This window comes from Lissotriton vulgaris, chromosome 9, assembly GCF_964263255.1.
Source record: "Lissotriton vulgaris chromosome 9, aLisVul1.2, whole genome shotgun sequence".
In the NCBI taxonomy this organism is placed as follows: Eukaryota; Metazoa; Chordata; class Amphibia; order Caudata; family Salamandridae; genus Lissotriton; species Lissotriton vulgaris.
In genome coordinates, this window is record NC_141697.1 from 625255923 (window position 1) to 625277722 (window position 21800).

At 42.7% G+C, this 21800-nt stretch overlaps 1 protein-coding gene across 2 annotated transcripts in view; it reads left to right on the top strand.

The window, feature by feature from the left end:
* The window catches only part of LOC147691983 (cytochrome P450 2C11-like), a 401641-nt gene that overhangs the window by 146723 nt on the left and 233118 nt on the right, over positions 1-21800 (top strand). For both annotated transcript variants that reach the window (XM_086938272.1, XM_086938273.1), the window contains exon 4: positions 13254-13414. In XM_086938272.1, coding sequence (XP_086794398.1) covers positions 13254-13414 — 161 coding nt within the window. The remainder of the gene's footprint in view (positions 1-13253; positions 13415-21800) is intronic.

The window sequence follows — 21800 nt, forward strand, 5'->3', positions numbered from 1 at the left end:
AACCTGACGCGTTTCAGCAAACTGCCATTTTCAATATATTTATATTTATATATATACTCACCGAAAAAGCGCCTTAATGCCTCGTAAGGGTTAGCAAGCGCTATATAAATGCAAACCTTTTTCCTTTTCTATCCCTCCACTATCCTTCTCAATCCAAATAACAGACTAACATATCCATCGCTCAAATTAATTTAATATTTCACTTTCCTAATTCAACACTAATCCTTTATGGGTTCCAAAGTAGCATGCTACTCGCCGAAAAAGGCTTTGACTCCTCATCAGGGGTAGTAAGAGCTATATAAATGCAATTACAACACAATACAATAGTAGTACTTATTGTTTGACCAATAACATGATCATACACAGCATGAAGGAAAAAAAGAAATCTCAGATACACAATATTACATAAAAAATGAGGAACAAATTATTAAAACGTAGTGAAAACAACAGTTTAAAACGTTGCTTAGCTCAACTGCCAAGCCTGCATTTTAGACAAGTTACAATTTTAAAAATCTATAAATACAGAGATATCAATTTAAGGACACGTATATTAAAAACAGTCTAAGCCAGACATTCCACTCCTGCCCCTCACAGTGTTATAATGAAACTTTTGATCTCAGCCATCAAGCATAAAGCAGGTATCTTGATATTGTAAAAACAATCCACTTTGTTGTATTTGACCTGAATATGCGTAACAAAAGTGGGTGGTGATGGACGGAGCATCTGAATCAATCAAATACTCACACCCAGTCAAAAGATCTGGCTATATGCAAATCAGTCTGACCCTGTGCCTCATGCGCACAAGGGACTGAGCATACCCTGCCACACTTATGGCGGCCAAAAGCGGTACAAAAGGGGGTGGTGATGGACGGAGCATCTGAATCAATCAAATACACTTTTGGCCGCCATAAGTGTGGCAGGGTATGCTCAGACGTGAGTCCCTTGCTCACTTTGCCACTGGATTCAAGCAAGCCGGGCTGAAGACGGCTAGAATACCAGAAACCGTTCCTCGGAAGCTTGTTTCCGGTCCAGGGAAGACATGGCTTGGCAGTTCGGGCTGGAATGTTCCCATGAGGCACAGGGTCAGACTGATTTGTATATAGCCATGTCTGAACTGGGGTGGCAGAGTGGGCTAAAGAACGGTGATGGATTCAACCCAGATCTTTTGACTGGGTGTGAGTGTTTGATTGATTCAGATGCTCTGTCCATCACCACCCCCTTTTGTACCACTGAATATGCGTAAGGCATCAGAAGGGCGTGTGAAGGAAAGCAGTCGGCAAGCCGGAATAATCCATGATTTTCTTAGGCTTGCATGCGTGCGTCAGAAAAAAACAAAACGTTCTGCGGTCTCTGGGGTAGAACGACAGGATGGGCACAAGGGAGATGTAGTGCCCAACTGTTTTTCCATGCGTTCAGTGGAAGAGTTCCTGTCCTAAGCTGTATATAAAGTGCTCGTGCCTGGGGGGTTCAATATCATCCATATACATGTCAAACTTAAAACAACTTTTAACATGTAAAAAGTGGAGAGATAAAGTGCCTCGTGGAGAAGTGTGGCTCACTGGTTAGAGCAGGCAGACCCTGAAGCAGAGGTCAGACCCGGGACCAGGGTTCAATTCCCGACGCGGCAGGGTCTTGAGCTCAAATGTCCATGGACTCGATAATTCTCGCTTCGGTGCCTGACCTAATCATGGGTTCACACTCTGCAACTCTGGGCATTAAGCTTGCTTAATCTCCACAACGGCCCCCCGCAGCGGGATGCCTGGCTTTCACCTTGGGGATGCCCTGTAGGGGCTATCTCACAGGGAAAAACCAGGACGGGTTCCCATGGCAAGCGCGGAGATACCCCTTCGGGGGTCGATTCTGGCGCTATATAAGAATATAATAATAATAATATCGATACAAGAAGAATCAACAAATTCTCAAGACCTCTTTTTTAGCAAGGGGACCCATTTCTTGTAATAGACTCTGGGGCCCCACACATCGCATCGAAGCCCAGTCTAAAGAGCCACTCCCTGACCTTATTAAACAAGGCCAATTGGCCTGTCTGTCTTTGAAGGGATAATATTTCCACCACTGCTTCCTTTACAGGAATCTGGGTATTATTAGTCCAAAGACTAACCCACAACGTTAAAGCTTTAAAGACAGCAAAATGTGTAATGGGCTTTAGACCTAGGTCAAGGCGTAGTGGCAATAGGGGTGTATTGTTTGGGAGGTTTAGGAGTACCCTTAAGAAATTTTTTTCAGCTACCTCTAGCTGTTTCACGTTCTCCAACCCCCACAATCCATCCCCATAGAGGGCCGCACCTAGGCCTTTGGCCCTGTGTATTTCAAGTATATAAAAGATTGGGCGGAAGATTGAGCGTTTTACCCTCTTCACTATTGCGCAATCTGCATGCTGAAGTGCCTTGGTGCTACTGGATCTCTCGGCGGCCTTCGATACGGTCAGCCACGAGATACTAATAAAACGCATTAGGGAAACCGGATCCAGTGACCACGTGTGCAACCTCATCGCATCCTACCTCAATGAGAGAAAATTCACAGTTTAACTAGGAGAAGCAAAGTCAGACTCCTTTAGAGTACCATGCGGCGTCCCACAGGGCTCGTTGTTTAGCCCAACACTTTTTAATTTATATGTAGCCCCCCTTGCCGAATTAATAAGAGAAAATGGTTTTACACCTATATCCTACGCTGACGATACACAAATCGTCATTTCTATAGGCAAAGACAGTAAAGTAACAGCCAAGAATTTCCAACTATGCATGCTAAAAGTTAGTCAATGGATGCAACAAAATTGCCTCAAACTCAACGGAGAAAAGAGTGAGGTAATGATCCTAGGAGGTAACGCCGATATCTGGTCCCCAGACTGGTGGTCCCCTGAACTGGGAACAAGACCAGAACCCTCAGAGAAAGCTAAAAACTTGGGAGTCATGATAGACACCAAACTAACATACGAAGCCCAAGTAAACAAACTGGCATCGTCTCTCTGGCTAATACTAAAAATGATTAGAAAAATACTCCCATACCTGCCTCAAGATACACGCAGAACGGTAGTGACAGCCCTGGCACTGTCTCGACTGGACTACGGTAACGCACTGTATGCCGGAGCCAGAGTAAAAATCATGGAAAAAATGCAGCGACTCCAGAATGCAGCGGCACGACTGATACTGGAAATCCCAAAGTTTCAGCCTATCAGTCATAAACTAGAGACACTCCACTGGCTACCTGTAGCCAAAAGAGTCAAGTTTAAATCTCTATGCTTGACCTACAAGGCACTGCAGGGCAAAGGCCCTCACTTCCTGAAAACTCACCTGAAGCACTACGAACCATCAAGGCTTCTCAGATCAGGTAAAAAAAAACTGATAGCAATACCCAAGTTCAAACGATCAAACTGGGGAGGAAGAAGCTTCCTCGTGCATGCAGCACGGACATGGAACTCACTACCACTTGACGTAAAAAACAGCCCAACTCTGGAGATTTTCAGAAAGAGAATCAAGACCTGGCTTTTCACCGCATAAATTTTTACTAAACTCCAGACCTGCATCGGAAACTGGACAATTCATAGCGCCAAGACACCTCCGGGCATTCGTGCGCTTTAGAAATAGACAAATCAAATCAAATCAAATTAAGCTCACTCTCTGGATTTGGAGTGACCATGCTGAATTATCGCTGACTCTGACTCACAGGTAGTCGAAAGCCTTTACCTGTTCTAGGCGTTGGGTACCCAACATCAGTTTTCCCTTGGTGGATTTATAGGGATTAAAGACAAATATTTTGTTTTAGAGCAGTTAACCTCAATCCCTGATCTTTGCATGCTTCAGCATACTTATTTAGCACGTTCTGAATGCCCCTCGGAATCTTAGAAATGAGCAATGTGTCGTCTGTGAATTGCAAAGAGGGTATAACGCTACCAGCTAGTCTTGGTGGGTCACCTCCACAATCATAATAATCTTTTATAAACCCATTCATGTACAAAGTAAAAAGGGTTGGGGCGAGCACACAACCCTGAGGCACCCCCTTAGAGGCTACTATGTTGTTAGAAGGACTACCATCAGTCTTCCACCTAACTTTGGCATAGTTGTCATGGTGTTAACGGACCAAAAGGTAGAGTAAATCGCCTGGGAGTCCAGGGGCCCGATGTAGGTAAATGTAAGTTACAGACTCTAAAATACCGAATTTTACTGTTTCGGTATTTTATAATCGGTAAATGCTATGTAGGTAATAAATCGGTATTTTTTACCGATTCTGTAAAATTCGGTATCTGTCATTCGGAATTTACTGAATCGGTATTTACAGAATCGGTATTTACAGAAGGCCAAAAGGCCCCTATGGGCTCATAGGAATGAATGGAAAATACCGATTCGGTAAATACCGATTCGGTAAATACCGAATCGGAAAAGCAAGTAAAACTGAAACTGAATCAGGCAGCCAATCAGGTGCTACCACCCTCCCCCTCCCTACAAGGAAGTGGCTACACAGGCAGCTGCAAGTAATTAGAAGGTTCTGGAGAGGCAGTTGGAGCTGAGCTGAGTACAGGAGCCACAGAAAGAATTATGCAGTTTTAAATTGTGAAAATGGCAAGCAGCAGTGAAAAGGAGCAGCCAGAGAGGAAGAGGAAACTGAAATTCAGCTCCATGGAGCTACAGATCCTTCTGGAGGAGGTGATGAAGGAACACCAGAATTTATTTGGCAAGCTGTCCCTGACTGTGCCTGAATCTGCACATTCAAACAAAGGTAATGCTGTTGGAGTGACTCCAAGGGACATAGAGGACCTGAAGAAGAGGTGGTATGACCTCAGGAGCATGACCAAGAAAAAACTCTCTGACATCCACAAACAGGCAAACAAAACTGGAGGAGGGAAGAACCGTGCACCCCCTCTGACTGACCTGGAGGAGCTGGTGGGGTCCACCATTGAACCTGAGAGCGTCTGTGGACTGGGAGATGCAGACAGCTCAGCCAGAGCTGCCAAAAAAAGTTAAGATGCATGCTCAGCAATCAACCCCACCTCAACAGCCTTCCATTTTCCCCATGTGGCATAGTTAACCCCAGTCCAGTAGAGGTTGCACTATACAGGAGCAATGCATCATGGGACATGTAGTCAGTAAATGAAAGACCATGTCATTCAGCATGGCAAGCAAAAAGTTAGGCAAATCATGTCAGACATGATGAAGCGCAGGCAACATGTAAAGTGTCTAAGTGCGAAAAATTAAATTGTAGTGGTTGTGAGGCAGTAGCACTGAGCTAATGTTTGTTTATATGTCCACAGGCGAGACATCTCGCAAGCACACCAGGGAGATGGAAGGCACAGCACTAGAGAGGGATGACATCCAGGATCCAGGACCAAGTGCAGGGAATGTCACAGAGGACACATGTGCACCAAGTACACAGCCACCATCCCAAGACACAGAAATGGCTCCACAACTGCATGCGTCCCCAGAACGTTCAGGATCCCCTCTGCTAATGTCCTCACCTGAACTGCCTGCATCACTGCCTCTGACACAAAAGAGCATGAGGCATGTAGTTGCCCCACTATGTTCAAATGGAGTCATCAGCAGGTGACATGGAGGGGGATGACACACATACCATGGCAGGTAAAGGTAGCCCTGCAACACAGCAGTCCACTGCAGAGGTTGCCCGTACAGCTACCAGACGCCACAGGCATAGAGAAAGTATTGTACCAGCATATGCTGAGGGTCCTAGTGTCTTCCATGGCCTTAAGGGGAGCATGGTCAAAATACAGAGGATGCAGGGGAAGGCCATCCAGTCTGTGCAACGCCAGATGAGGAACCTAAACACACATGTGGAAGGAATAGGGAAGGGCATTAGAGAACTGGTAGATGTGAACAAAGAGATGACACAATCGGTGCAGCTTCTGTGCACCAAACTGGACCAGGACATGGCAGCTAGGCGCAAGGAGAGGCAGCGTGCGCAGCAGCAAAATAAAGCTATTAACCGCCTGGCCACACCCACTTTCCTGCTACTCAGAAGATGCATTAACATGCAGGATGGACTCACACACAACAGCAATGAGGTGTCTAGGGGCATTGCTAGTTTGACAAGTGCTGTAGAGGTGCTGATTAAGTCTCAGACAGCACAAACTGCTGCTCTGGATGCACCAGAAAGTAAGGAAAGCACCAGTAGAAGCAGCATGGCAAGCCCCCTAGTTGTGGAGACACGGAGGAGCAGCAGGTGACATGGTGAGCCAGCAGCCCAAATGCACAGCGAGGAGAGCCAGCCACTTACATCTGGCACTGGTAGGCGTGGCCGTAAATTACTTGTTCAGTAAATGGGGAAGTCACCCAGGACTAACAATATTGCCTGGATGACGTTTGTGTTGCACATTTGTGCTTTTGACCACCTGTGTAGTGACAAATATTAAAGTACCTTGGGTGCATACTCCACCTGTCTGTGTCTCTTTACTTACTGAAAAGTAGTTGCGTGTGATCTCTTCACGTCTGTGTCTGCCATCTGTTGGTGTCGCAACTCCAGCAGTGTTGGGTTCAGGCAGTGCTTGTTTGTCATACTCGGTGCCCTTCTTCATGGCAAGGTTGTGCAACTTTGCACAGGTTGCAATCATCTTGAAGCAGGTGACTGGTGTATACTGGCGTGCCCCTCCACTTTTGTGGAGGCAGCGGAACCTGCTTTTCCACAGCCCAAAGGTGTTCTCCACAATGTTCCTGGTAGATTTGTGTACCCTACTGTGTCTCCTATGGCTGGGGGGTGAAGGTTTGAGGTAGGGAGTAAGGATGAAAGACCGGACCCCATATGCACTATCCCCTATTTGTAACAGAAAAAGACATTACTCATCCACACATACACATACATCTGCAATATGCATCAAGGGAGTGTCACACAGTGCTTTACCTAGCAGGTATCCTTCGCCAAATTCCCCCGCTGTCAGGCGTGTGTAGATACCACTGTTTTGAAAGATGTATGAGTCTGGGTTCTTCCAGGAAACTTGGCAACTATGTCAGTGATGATGTACTTGGCATCACAGATTACCTGTACATTTATGGTTGGGTAGACTTCCTGTTCCTATATATGTACTCTGTGGCAGCAGGTGGACATATTGGTATGTGGGTGCCATCAATACAGCCAATGACGTTGGGGAAATGTGCCATTTAATAAAACTCTGTCTTGGTCCTGGGCTGTTCAGCGTGCGTTGCAGGGAAGCTGATGTAATAATGCATTCTCTGCATCATGGCCTCTAGGAATTTCCTAAAAAAATGAGACAGGCAGCTCTGGGACACCCCACCTACCGCAGCAACCACACTCTGGTAACTCACAGAGGCAGGCAGGTGTAGGGTACACAGCACCTGCACATGGGGTGGGATGGCGTGCAGCCTTGGGGTTGGGTGCTCCAAAAGTGGGTGGAGGTCCCTGATCAGCTCCAATATGGTTTTGGGGTGTAGCCTATACCTTTGTATGATCTCTGGCTCAGTCAGTTGTAATAGGGTGATTCTCTGCCTGTAGACATGCTCCTCCCCTCTCCAGACCCTCTCTCATTCTTCCTGTAGCCGTAGCCGCCTCGCAATCACGTAGAATGCCGTCATTCTGGTCAATCTGTTGTATTTTAGGCACATTTTTATAGCCTGCACCTGGTTACCACCTGATTTGAATCCATGGTAAATACAGACTCTTAAATATCGAATTTCATGTACATTCGATATTTTAGACGTTACCTACATCTCAATAGTCATTTTTACCATTTCTTATTTACCGATTCGGTAATTTTACCGATTCGGTCAATCTACCGATTCGGTAAATTTACTGAATCTGTAAATTTACAGACTCGGTAAATTTATGGATTCAGTAAATTTACCGAATCGTACGTTTTTGTCGCCCCTACATCTCAATAACCAAATACCGGTCGGTAACGGGCGAAATTCGGTATTTTCGGCCATTACCGACCGGTATTTGGTTACCTACATCGCGCCCCTAGTTTTCTAAGTGTGGCCCAAAGCTTATTGCGGTCAATGGAATCAAATGCTGTTTTAAGGTCAATAAGTACAACATATAAATAACCCTTCCGGATCTTCACTTCCTTCCAAATAAGCAACAGGATTCTAAACACTTGATCTAGGGTGCTCATAGATGACATAAAGCCTGCCTGCAGGTGTGAAATAGTGTTGTTCTCCTCTACCCAATTTTGGAGACGTACCAGAATTACTTTACAGAAAACCTTTTGGGAAACATCAATAAGACTTATTGGTCTATAATCTGAAGGGTCCCCTTTGTCTTCTTTTTGAAAATGGGAATTATTTCAGCTCCTTTTCAGGTTTGGGGGATGTCCCCACCTCACTGGATGTCATTAAAGATCTTTTGAAGCAATCGGCCCCATATATTAGGCTCTGCTTTGTACAGGTCTCCTGGAAGTCTAACTAGGCCAGGAGCTTTCCCAGTCTGGAGTAGGTTGATTGCTGTTGTAATTTCCTTAAGGGAAAACCCTTCAGTCTATTCCTGTGTTGGCATTTGGATACCTTCCCCTGCTACTGCTAGTGCTACTGTTCCCTTCTCTGGTTCAGGGGCCACGCTAATATAACGTTTTTTTTAATATTCTTCGCAGACGTGTGGTTGTATATAAAATCGTCTTCACTAACCTGCTTAGTTGAGGCCTTAGAAAGAAGGTGCCAAAAGAGTTGGCTATCCTTCTGTTTAGAAGCCTCAGCTACTGTACGCCAGTTGTCAGCCTCCCAACTCCCTTTTGCCATATCCTGGGCCCTCTTATACATCATCCTTCTGTTTTTAATATTATCTTGTGTCCCCTGCTTTACTGCCACTGTTAGATTGTCCCTGGCTAATATGCAATCCTTGTTGTACCACAGGCGATGTTTCGTTTGGGCGTATTAAAATTAGACAGTCTACTAAAATAGGGTTTAATGCTGTTAGTTAGTTTTTGAAAACTGCCCACAATGAGATCATCATCTTTTTGGTCTAGATCACTTAGGGCCAGATGTAGGTAGGCGTTTACCGGGTGGTAACGGCCGAATTCGGCCGTTACCGACCGGTAAGAGCAATTTGACATGTAGGTCCCTGTATTTTACAGACTCAGTAAATTTACCGATAGGTAAATTTACCGAGTATGTAAAATACCGAGTCGGTATCATTACGGATTCCGGTAAATTGGTATGTAGGTGGGACTCTTCTGAGTCCCACAAGCAGTACAAAATCGGTATTTTACCATCAAATACTACTTGATGGTAAAATACCGTTTCTGGTGTGCATGCACATGTGTGCATGCACACCTATGCCATATGACAGGCAGACCTGCCCTTAGGGCAGGTATGCCTGCCACATGGCACCCGAGCCTCTTTTGGGGGTGCCAGAGGGTGTCAAAGTGACACCCCCTGCACCCTTGTGACAGTCGGTATTTTCCGATGTGGTAAATACCGACCGGTACATGCCCAATCAATCCTATGGGCTTCAAAGCCCATAGGAATGAATGGGCATTAACTGGTCGGTATTTCCCGCATCGGAAAATACCGACTGTTTCCGATTCGGTAATTGCACATCTGCATTTACCTACATCTCGGTACTTTTATTTTCCGACCTCTGAAATACCGAGTCGGTATGACTCGGTATTTAAGAGGTCGGAAAATAAAATTTACCTACATCTGGCCCTAAGTGTCTTAAGGATCTGAGACACTTCTTTATAAATCTTAGTGAGTGTTTTCCCATCTGCTTTGACCTGGGGCCATTTAATTTTCTTGTTGTTGTTTGTGGTTACAATTGGGGCTATTCTTTAATGGGCTTGGTTATATAGGATAGGGAGGCCATTTAGCTCCAAAAGGAGGGCATTGTAATCACTGTCCTCATGATTTTGGACAATCATATCCTTGACAGAGGGACACAAATCAAGGTCCACCATGATGTAATCCATACTATTTTTAATGTTCCCCCTCTTGAACATGAATTTAGCTTCCACATATGAAATATACCTTTCTGTTTGAAGGATTCTGAGTTGAGCGAGCATTTAATAGGGGAGATGGCCAAGTTGGCTTGAGATGCTTATAAAAAAACATGAGTGGCACTAGCTCAATCCCATGTCCTGGAGCCCACACAGATGGCTTCCTTCTTCTTTGGAGTAGCTGCCCTGCAAGAGCTGGAGATCTGCAATTGATCACTATGCAGTCTCCTTTTGCAACCTTTCATAAGTGGCCAACCAAACTCACTCTTCGGACAAACAGGATATCGTGGAAACTAGAGTTGGAAAAATCAGTGTCCTGTGATAGGCACTGACATGTATTGTTCTTCAATTGAGTGTTAGATTGCTTTACGTTACCCAGCAGCGGCGCGGCATTGGCTAGAATCACCACATATGGGCAACATTCTGGGGGAGATGTAAAATCGCATCATTGCAGGTATCTGCCCTTGTGAAAGGGTTGCCTGATTGTGAGTTGGACTGACTAGAAAATTCAACTCGTTTCCCATTTAGCAGGGGGCTAGTGGTATTAGATCCAGAGTTGTTACCAGAGTGCCCCTCCGCAATTGGGGGGTATTTGTGCACCATTACTTTGTGCTTGGAAGGAACTTCCTGTATGTTATGACCATTATCTTGAGCAGTGGTCACAGCTAGGGGTTGTGTTGAATTACAGTGGTGGGTTTCCACTGTGGTGCTACGTTTTCTGTAATTTTCCCCCAGTTGTACTGCAGGTTCTGGACATATGGGGCCATAGTTCCCTATCCCTGTTTGCTAAACTGGTTAGCGACTTTTTATATTTCTACATTAGCTTCTAAGTTATCAAGCCTATTCATAATGGTTGACAAACTATTTAGCATTGTTTTTTGTAATTTGTTCATCAAATGCGTAATTTCTTGAGGAGATAGAACTCTAGGGACCGGTGGCACAGGATAGGAGTGTGATACTGTTGACAAAACTGAATTAGAGCTATTGCAATCCACAGTGGAGGCCTCCTTGGCTTTTCTCTTGAATTGAGTATTGGCTGCCAATAAGGGCTCCAAGTGTTTTTGCTTCCTCTTCCTTTTGGTTGGGGGGCTAAACATCGGAGGTGCTGGAGGTTCTAAGGTTTGGGGCAGGGACTTCACAGGGCGGGGGGGGGGGGGTAAGTTCCAATGCAGGTTGATCAAAAGTAAGGCTCTCTGTTTCCAAGTTCTTTGTTTGGGCATTTGGAGAAATAGCCTAGTTCATACCTATAATTGAGCCCCCCTCCATAGGTAACCAACAGTGTACTACTATTATTTCGTTGTCTATAGCTTTCGTAACCCGTGTTAGAAAACAGTCAAGGGTGGAATTCTGGAAGGATTGAGAGGTACTCACCCTCTCCCACATTAGTTTCCCTTTCGCCATAAACGAGGCCGGCACAGTCACACTAACTAAGGGTTAAATCAGTACAAAATTTCCAGCAGAGTTACTTGGCAGAGTTCTTCTTTAGGAGAAGTCACTGTTCCAGGCAGTCCGAATCCAGGGAAAAATAAAAGGAAAAATGAAAGAAATTAAAAACCAAGAGGGTGGGGGTAGGCCCAGCGCAGCCTCATCCGGGCTCAGACTGGTGCTTTCAAGCGCCTCTGGGCATGAAAATTGCACCGTTGGCACCTCCTGGCGCTGCAGAATTATGGGCTTGAAGTCCCCCCTTGCTGGTGGCATCACGGGCGTTGGTGGCTACTGCACTGCGGGATCCGCAAGTACTTTTAAGCGCCTAGGCACTAAAAGTGTACCGTTGGTGCCTCCTGCCGCTGTAGAATTATGGGGCTTAAAGTCCCCCCTTGCTGGTGGCGTCACGGGCGTTGGTGTTGGCGGCTCCCATGCTGCAGAAGCTGCAAGTGCTTTTAGGCACCTCCGGCCACAAACAATAGCGTTGGGACCTCCTGCCACTGCAGAATTATGGGGCTTTAAGTCCCCCCTTGCTGGTGGCATCACAGGCGTTGGTGTTGGGGGTACAAAATATATCGATCAATGGGTCCAATTTCACTCACAAGTTTAGAAATTCTATAAATTGACATGCAAGACATGGAGGTCATTGTGAGCATTGCAGCAACCATATTGTTAGAGGTTTAAGAAAGTGGTAGGCTTTGGAATGGTTTGAGGGGTGGACAGCTGTGTGGGTGTGTTACTGAATAGGAGACCGTCTGATGGGCACCGCATTTCTTCCTTTCTGTTTGGGGAGTGGAGATGAAGGCATTGATGTTGATTTTTCATTCCTGCTGTCTTTTAAATCGAGTTTAACGAACAAGAAAGATGGTCAGTGACAGTTTTACAGTCCAATACATTACAAGTTAATGGTTTTTAAATGTATTATTCACAATGTTGATGGTCTCAGTACCTGTAAGAAACATTAATAGCGCACCGAGCTGCATCAATGCGAGTAGACTTTAAAGAGCTCATTTTGAATGATCTGAAACAGTATTTCGGGGTAATATGGATCTGGCTATTATTGAGGTGCCTGTTGTTTTAGCTCCCAGCACCTAAATCTGGGTTCTTCATTAAAAAAGCCTTATGTGTTTTCTGAAGACCTAAGTAAAATACCAGAAATACGGAATGGTCATTGAATTGAACCCAAAGGGGCACACATCACGTACTTGTTGGTTCATAAGTCTGACTTTAATATGTTTCTCTGCTTCAGAATCTATCAGTGTTGAACACTTATTTATTTAATATTTCAAGGATTTTGTTTTTATTTTCCAAGATTTTCAGTTAAATTTTAGGCTCTCCATGTGAAAATCTGTTAAGTGAGACCTATAATGTCCTGTTATGGAGTAATTTCTAAAAAGAAGTTTGTTTTCTCAAACAGGAGAAATCAATACATTTGACATGCAGGGAATTTTCTCTGCAGTTTCTTCTGGGGGGGTCAGCATGCCTTACAAGGTGGTCCCAGCCAGGAAGTAAATAGGTCTTCTGAATCATGGACCCTACTTCTGTGTTGTGGACAAGTCGCTGGGTCATATGTTTCAACAGAAGAGCCATCAGAAACCTACTAGTTTTCCTAACTCTAAATGTTGCTGGTAACAGTGGGATTATGGAGCAGGGACTCCAGTAATTTTATACAGAGTTCCCACACAACCAGTTCCTGAAAAAAAAACCTTGCCTTTATTCATGCCTGAGACAAATTCCTCTTCAGATCCATGAGCACACTCATTATACCTTTGTTTGGAATGGAAGTGTAACCTTTGGAATTAGTAACAGGCCAATGTAAGAGAGAACATTAGGCTGCATTTTCTTACATTGTGAGCCGATGAAAGCAGAGACAATTTCAACTAGCTTGTAGTCTAACACCATCATGTTCTCTTTATTTTTACAGAGTTGGCTTTTGACCCCACATTTTTCTTCAGCAGAGCTGTGTCCAATGTCATCTGCTCAGTGGTTTTTGGTAACCGGTTTGACTATGAAGACCAGAAGTTTCTATCTCTGCTCCAGAAATTTAATGAGAATTTCCGCTTTCTGAGCTCCTTCTGGGGGCAGGTAAGTTTATCGAAAAGATGGTGGTTGTCTGCAATTGCATGGTTTAGAGTTGACTCTGACAAATGCATATTTGCCATAAACTAGAGTGAGGGTAATCCACAAACTAGAGTCCAGATTATTTACTAATTTTAACCAGGATATTTGTGAAATTCATGAAACTCCTTTTGTGATTTTGTTAGAAATATTTTAAGTTCATGATTGCCAGTGGGCACTGTGGTTTTTGTAAGTAGCTTATTTTTACATAGTATTAGCGAGAGAACAGACGTACACTACAATTGAAAGAGAAGCCATAATCCTGAGCAGACAAATTTTATGACAAAACCATTGCCAGTATCTAAGAGTGATGATGAGAGGAGCATCAAAAGCTAAATGGCTGAGCTAATCAGCAATGTTGGTGGTCAGTTCACAGACAGCAAGTGGTGGGGATAAAAGCAAGTATAGCAGAGGGGAAAACACGTTTGGGTGAAGGAGTGATACACGTGCCGCATGGAGAGAATGTACCACTATAGCTCATGGGAAGACAATGACACAGATATGAGAAGATCCCTTGAATAAATCAATTTGCCAACCGAAAAGGGCTGTAGTAGCAGAAATAGATGGGGCACTTCAGCATTAAAGGGTCAAGTGCACAGACTTATAACTGATCCATGAAAGAATTGGGCTTCTAATAGGGAGTAAATATAGTGACATGTTTTCTAATAATTATGGAATAGGTCTTTAAACCCTTAAATTACATGACCCTCCCACCACAAATGCTGCACAATTTTTTGATATTTGGTACAGTTTGCAGCTATTTCCTTGCAACTTTGTTTCTACAAATGATATTCAGGCTAAATGAATTGGTTTTTTTATACATGAGCGTAGGGGATGCAATTTACCTGGAGAGCCCTGCGAATATAGGCAACATTTCGCAGAATTTTTTTTTTTTTCAAAAGAAATCCTAAAAAGTGTGCTTCTTTTTTCTTAAAATGGCACCCACTATAGGAGTACGTACTTCTCAGATTTTAAAACAGACAGAGAAGAAACAATTTTCCCCACCATCCTTGTAGTTTTGTGAATGGTGTTTAAAATTTTCTATTTGTCTATTTCTTACAACTTACAGTTTTTTTGGAAACCATGTAGGAACACCATAAGTTTAACAAAAAACGTGGAACGTTTCTGAAACTTGACAAGAGGTCATTTGTGCAGATCATTCAAGTTTTTCCCTAAGGTATTGATCAATGAAATAAAAATATAGTGATTATGATGTTAATAAGAGAATCATTTGACAGATGTTTCCACCGAAGAGTGATGCACAAAGAATATATAGGTTGCCTCTGCAATACATTTTTGTCACAGACATCTATAATGTTCGTACTTTCTTCATACATCAGCCTTACCCAGAGCCAATGATCAAGACGTGGTTCACTGTGAGAAATTCGCTTATTGGTCGAGAGGCATAAAACCCTATTCAATCAACAGCAACAATTATTGTCAAGGTGAACCAAAAAAAGTCACCAATTAACCTGTGTTTAACCCTCTAGTAGCTTGGCACAAAAGAAGTTAGGCTTACCTTAGAGGCAATGTGTAAAGTATTTATGTAGCACTTAAACAGCAATAAAGGGAAAACACAACATATGAAAAATTTAAAAAAATAGAGTATAATTTAATAAACTATTTGACACCTTTAAAGTTTAAAATCGAAAATAGTGCCTAAAAGATCAAAGCACCTGCTGTGGTCATTTAGTGTCAAGAAGCCAGGGCTTGTATGGATCTGTGAGCAGGTAGGTCCTAGTCTCCTCTTGTTATTCAGAACAATTTTATGCTGAAGATTTTCTGAGCCCAAAGTCTATCTGGGCACCTTTAGCACCACTTCCAAGGGTCCAGGACTGAAGGGGCACTACTTGGAGGGTCAGGACTCACTCAGGCTGGGTCCAGGTTCAAAATATGTGGAATATAATATAACAAGGACCTGCTCTAATACTGGACCACTATTTTCAAAAACCCAGAAACGAAGTACTCAGCTGCTGTACTCATGAAATAGCTTCGAAAATGCTACTCAAAATTGGGTTTTGCTTTCCAATTTTAGGAAACGTGTGTCTAGCACCCTCACTTGAATCCCCTTCTCCAAGTTCTCATTGGAAAAAATGTGTGAAGGTCTGAAAGTACCTCACGTAATCACCACCAAAGGAGTAGCTGTAGGTACTCGCCAGTATGCTAACGTCTTTATCATCATCAGTATCTTTCAAGACCAAAATGAAATGTGTGAACAAAAGTGTGAAACAAGGAAAACCTAGTGATGTTTGGAAGAATGCACCACACAGGTTAATCATGTGCTATCCCACTATGACCCCATAATGAAAAGGAAAAAAGAAGAAATGTTTCCGCTTCTCCAAGCTAAAAATTAAGTAGGACCCACTGGAGATACTGCCAACTTTAATCAATGCAGTGGACCTAGTCCAATAAAAAAACACACAATGTTGCAAATAACTTCAGTTTAGGGAAGGCCAAACAGGAGCCTTTTCTGTCCCTAAGGCTCTGATCAGGAGGCCAGCTAACTAGCCCTTAAAGTCACTCTGGAGGTCTTAGGATCAAGAACGAAAACATGTCTCAGACACCATAGTCATCCTCAGAGGACAGAGGACAGGTTCAGACTGCAGGGAAATCCACTTGGTGCAGCAGGGAAGTCCTTTGAAGCAATACAACAGGCCAGAGGCAGCAGGGCAGTCTCCTGGGAGACTTTTTGCAGCTGCAAAAGTGAAATGAAGAGTGGGTCTGAGGGTACTATTTTTATACCTGTAGCCAGTGGAAGAAGCTTTTTGAGATTTTCCCCCATAAAGGTGTCTGGAATGTCCTGCCTCCCTTCCCTTGTCCCAGCCTGTCTGCAGGCACAATGGGACAGTGTGAAGTTCTTTGTGTGTGAGTTGAGGAAGTGTCTTTGAAAGGCAAGTGGGGCAGTGAACGTCTCCACCCTTATCCTGCTTGATGGCCCATCCTAATAACACCTGTCCCTCTGTAGTGTGGCTGCCTGGGAGGAATAAACAAAGTTCAAATGCTGACCACACCTATTCATGTTACCCAGGAAACGGGCTGCAGACACTAAATGGTTAGGACAAGAAAATGCCTAATTTAAATTTCTAAAAGTGGCATTTTCAGAATCATGACTTAAAATCCACTTTACCATGAAAGATTTTAAATTTCAATTTGTTAGACACCATACGTGACGTTTCTACCTGCTGCCTAACAAAAGTTACCTCTCATTAATTATAACAAGGGAACACAATGTAATCCTATGAGAGAGGTAGGCCTCATAGTAGTGAGAAACAAATTTGTGAGTTTTTCACTAACAGGACATGTAAAAGTAAATGTACAACGTGTCACATATAATACACCCTGCCCTATGGGTTTGTTTAGGGCCTACCTTAGGAGTGATGTATATGTAGTAAAAATTGATTTTTAGTCCTCGCAAAGGTTTATGTCACCAAGCCAAATTGGCAATTTAACACTGCATACAGGCTTCATTGGCAGGCCTGAGACATGCTTTAAAGGGCTACTAGATTGGTGGGGGGACAATCAATGCTGCAGGCCCACTAGTAGCAATTGATTTGTGAACCCTTGGTGTATGGTGTACCACTTCACTAGGACTTATAAGTAAACTAAATATGCCAATCAGGTGTAAGTCAATTTTATAATGTTTTAGGGAGTGAACGCAAGCACCTTAGTGCTAGTTAGCAGTAGCTAACTCCACAGAATTCTACGGTCACCAAAAACTAAGTCAGCAACACAGGAGGAGAGAAGGCAAAAGGTTTCGGGGAAGACCACCCTAAAGCTGTCAGGTCTAACACTCACACTGATTTCTTATTGCATACTAACCATGCTTTATATGAGAATAACATTTAATAGAAATTGGGATGAAGGAGTCCAAGGCATGATTGAATTGCACAAGAATATGAGTGTAAAGATAGTGTTCATCTTTACCCCTTCAAATTATGATTACCTGTAAAAGAAGATGTTTCTGAAAGACTTTAACAAAATTGTGGGTTATGTGAACACTCAAGAACAATAGGAAGCTAGAAATATTGGGTCCTCCAATAGATAATGTCAAATGTCACATGACCCACATATCTCTTGAGAAAAATGGGTATACCATATATGTCAGTGGGGCTATCATCTGAGATAGGAAAATCAAACAACACAATCACTTATTGTGCATCTAGAGTCCTGTGGAAGTCAAACAACCCCAGAGATTTCAGAAAACCTAAGACTTAGGGGACTCCAAACTGATGTGGCCTCTGTAGACCCACCAAACCTATTCTTACCCAGACGACCCTGAAAAAAATTCTATTGTGGAAAGCTTTTGCATTTTTTGGGAACAACTAAGCCGGGCCTCTTACTTGGGACAGGACTTGTTTAAAAATGGGATGATGGAAAGTGTGTTAGAGTTCCTTTGAAAAGGAATTGATTTTAGTAATGTAGTGCAACATTTGTGCTTGTGATGTCATATGGCATAATGGGAAACCATGTAACATCATTTCTGAAAACGAGTGATCTGTAGGATTTCAGTGTGGCTTATGTTGATGCCACCTGACTTTGTTACCGTGAATGCCCTGCAAATGTAAAACTATTGAAAACCCCAATTAATTTTACAATTCTCAGACTATGGCTGCAGTATTTGGGCTAGAGGTGTACGAAATTCATGTAATTTGCTTTTGTGTAATTATGCTAAATGTTCGGCAAAAATGCACAAAATTAAATGTGATTGCATGAAATGCATATCTGCCATTTTGCATCATATTGTAGAGCAAAATATGTCCCAGCATCATTTCGTGGAACAAGGATGCATTTAATAGAAAGCAGAGCAAATAGCAGCCACTTGGATTCTGTTGTTTGTGGGTGTTTTCTAGTGAATTTATACCATAACTGGCGTGTTTCACGCTAACTTGTTTACCACAAATGGTGAATGATAACATGAAATAGCATAATTGTGGGCATTTCCTGTAACAAGTGTAATGCAAAATTCCCCAAATTACTCAAGTTTTGCAGGCGTAATTTAAATTTTGCCCAGGCCTAATTTTGGCCCATGGTCTGTCTTGTCCCCAGGGTTCCTTACGAGCCACAGTAATTTCTGAAAAGCAGAGACCATGGGAATCCAGGGATGATTGACTTGCATGAATGACACTAGTCTTTCCTACAGAAAGTTCCCTGTAAGCATCAAGACTGCATTGTAGTCACTTTCTGCAAATATGATTCATTTCAGAGATAGTTACACACATTAATAGGCACATTTTTAAAATTGTGTTAAACGTGAACACTGTTGACTTTCCTTTAATGACATGAATGGAAACTTAATTCTTACCTAGCATGAGCTATTGTTGTCACAGATACGTGGACACACCAAGAACTAGGGCCAGACTTTCATTGTATTTCTTTATTTTATATCCAAGTCTCATATGAAACATTACCTTATGTTTCCCAGGATATCGTCTTTACTAACTCAGATTCAGTTTCATTTCAGTCTCTTGAATCTATTAGGGATCTAAGGTGTAAAGTACAAGCCACTTTCATCCTAGGTTGGTTCCTGATGACCCTTGGGAGGAAGCTAAATGAATCTGAGAAGCGAATGAAGGGTGCAGCAGTTTCTGTCCTCATGGTTCAGCTCTTTCTTACTGTTCCACCTGAGAAAATCCACTTTCCATTTCCCAAATTCTTCTTCACTTGCCTGAGAAGCAGTGTCATCTTAAAGATTTGGGGGGCCCCTTGGCAGGAAATATTTTGGCCGCCCCTCTTTGAAACAAATTTGAATTGTATTACCCATTGTTGTTTGGCAAATTTAAGTTCTGTGTTTTATGATAAGGGTTGAGATCCATAAATACATTGATATGAGCAGGAGATAAAGTTCTAGATATTAGGTGTATATAATTGAGCCACTCACTCATAAAGTGACATGTTCTTTAATAGTAATTTGTGACCCTGAATACATAAGCTTATCTAGGGTAACATCATCAACTTTAAATTTATTTATGAATAACTGCATTTACTTTCACAAACCTTCAAGACACCTTTGTAATCTGAACTCCTACTTGCACACATCCCTCTTTTGTGGAAAACAACATCAGGCCGTCTAGTTTTCTCCTACATCGCTTCTTAAGAGTGGAATGAGCTGATGCTACACATCAGAGCCTCTTCCTCACTTCTTGAATTCCGTAAGAAGTTGAAGACCTGGCTTTTCTAGTAGACAATCTAGGCCCTAGGTTTGATTAGACTCATACCTGCTCAGCACCAGCATAACCTCCCAGATGATAGTACACACTGCAAATCAGCATAACATAACATAACATATAACATAACATAAATTGTACTCAATTTCTTGATCATGTAGCTTTACTGGCACATTGCTGTTTCTAGATAATAATAAGGGTATCAACTTTGCAGTGCAACAACGTCTTCACAATCATTATCATTCATAATATTAGCAGGGTTTTTACTGCCTGCAAACACATCCACATTTCCTGTCTGACCACTGGATTTTCTCTCCACCCTCCAAAGAAGGATTTTCCTGAAATTGGCAAGGTGAAAGTCCCATATCAGATTCCCCAGTGAGTCCAGTGGCTTTCACCATGTTAACTGCCAACTTGAGAGCAGGAGTTTTGTTAACTCGAGTTTTCTCTAGTACTTTCTTATGGTGGCAACCAGGCGTGCTACGGCCATTGGGCTCAAAGGGCTTCAGCCCCCTCGTCGTGTGTGTCAGCCCGGGCTGAGACAGCTTCCCGGGCACACGCACAGACAATTTTTGAGATTATCACAGCCGCATCGAGTACTTAACAGGTCTTTAAAAGACCATTTACGTGTTAACGAGGCTTTGTTGTTTTTTCACCCTTTCAACTCTACTTTGCCTATTGTTTGAAGAATTAGCCCCCCCCTACATTTTTAGTAGCCCCCCCCAACCCACCCAAATTTGGGTCTAGTTCTGTCTCTGGTGGCAACTGACTACAAGTTGGACGCATCACAGTTCTTCTGTGAAGTATTCAAATGTACATGCAGAGGCTAAAATGCAGAGTATGGGACCATAGGAATCAGTGATCCCATGTGGTTGTTGATCTTGTATATATCAAAGAACAAACAAGGGAGGTACCCTGTGAACCGATATGGGACAGGGTGAACAAATCTTAAAAAGAAACACAGTCCCTAAGCTTGAGGATATCCCTTATGTCGTGGTATCCCTGACCTCAACTAATATGGTAAGACACCACCTGACTTAAAGAACAGCCTTATAGACAAATTACAACAATACAACTCAGCTCGACCTAGGCTGAGCGTCAGTAAACGCTGTACCGGGACGAAGTGACAGGGAGGCCGCAGGTTCTGAATAAGATAAAAAACGTAATGCGGATAGCAGAGGGAAACACAAATCAAGAGGCTTCCTGTTAACAAGAGGGGAATGGATACATGTCTTCTCCAGACTCCATGAGGGGGCTATAATCAACTTGTTTCAAGAAAATTGTATGTGAACATATTATCCATACGGTGGTCACCCCAGGTACAGCGAATACATCCAGTGCATTTAAACATCTGGATCCAGGTGGATAACTTTTTAATAAAATCCACTAATCAGAAAATGTGCAACTAAAGGAATAAGAAGTTGTCATAAATCATATTTCTTTGCAACTAGATACGCTCAAAATTTGGAGTGATTTTAAAAAACCGTCCTGGAAAAGGTGTACCTATTCATGCAAGACACCGAAACGCCGCGTCGACTTTTGGTTTTTACTGTAACTGTTTGTTGTATGATTATGTAATATTGATATCATGTATTGTAAAGAAAAATTCTTTTAAAAAAAGTACTGTTTTTATCACTCACGTATATAAGTTTGTTTGGAATGCTGCAGGACTTTATGCAATACTGAGTACCCAATGAAACTGACGCTCCGCCTAGGTCGAGCTGAGTTGTATTGTTGTAATTTGTCTATAAGGCTGTTCTTTAAGTCAGATCTTGTATATAGAAATTGCGTTTGTGCAACATTATGCTGGGTTGCTTGTCACATTGCTTCTTGAGTCGATGTGCAACCAATCATTCAGTTCCTTGTCACCAGAACGTCTTTTGGCTGTAAGCAAATGTTTACATTTTCATTGACTTTCTAAGCCAAGATATGTATAAGTAAAACATTACTTCTTTCTGGTCCAAAGTGTAGATCATTAAGTATTTCTTCAAAGTATTAAGCAACACTCTCCATTTAATACACGGGTCACCTGGTATGGCTAAATAAAGAGGTGGCAGTTTCTAATATCTTGCTTAGTTGAAAGTGGTGGTGGAGACACCAAAATAACCATACATCTACATTCAATGCATAGCAGTAAAATATTATGCAGGAATCACAAACTGCACAAAGAATAATTATTTTAAGATGTT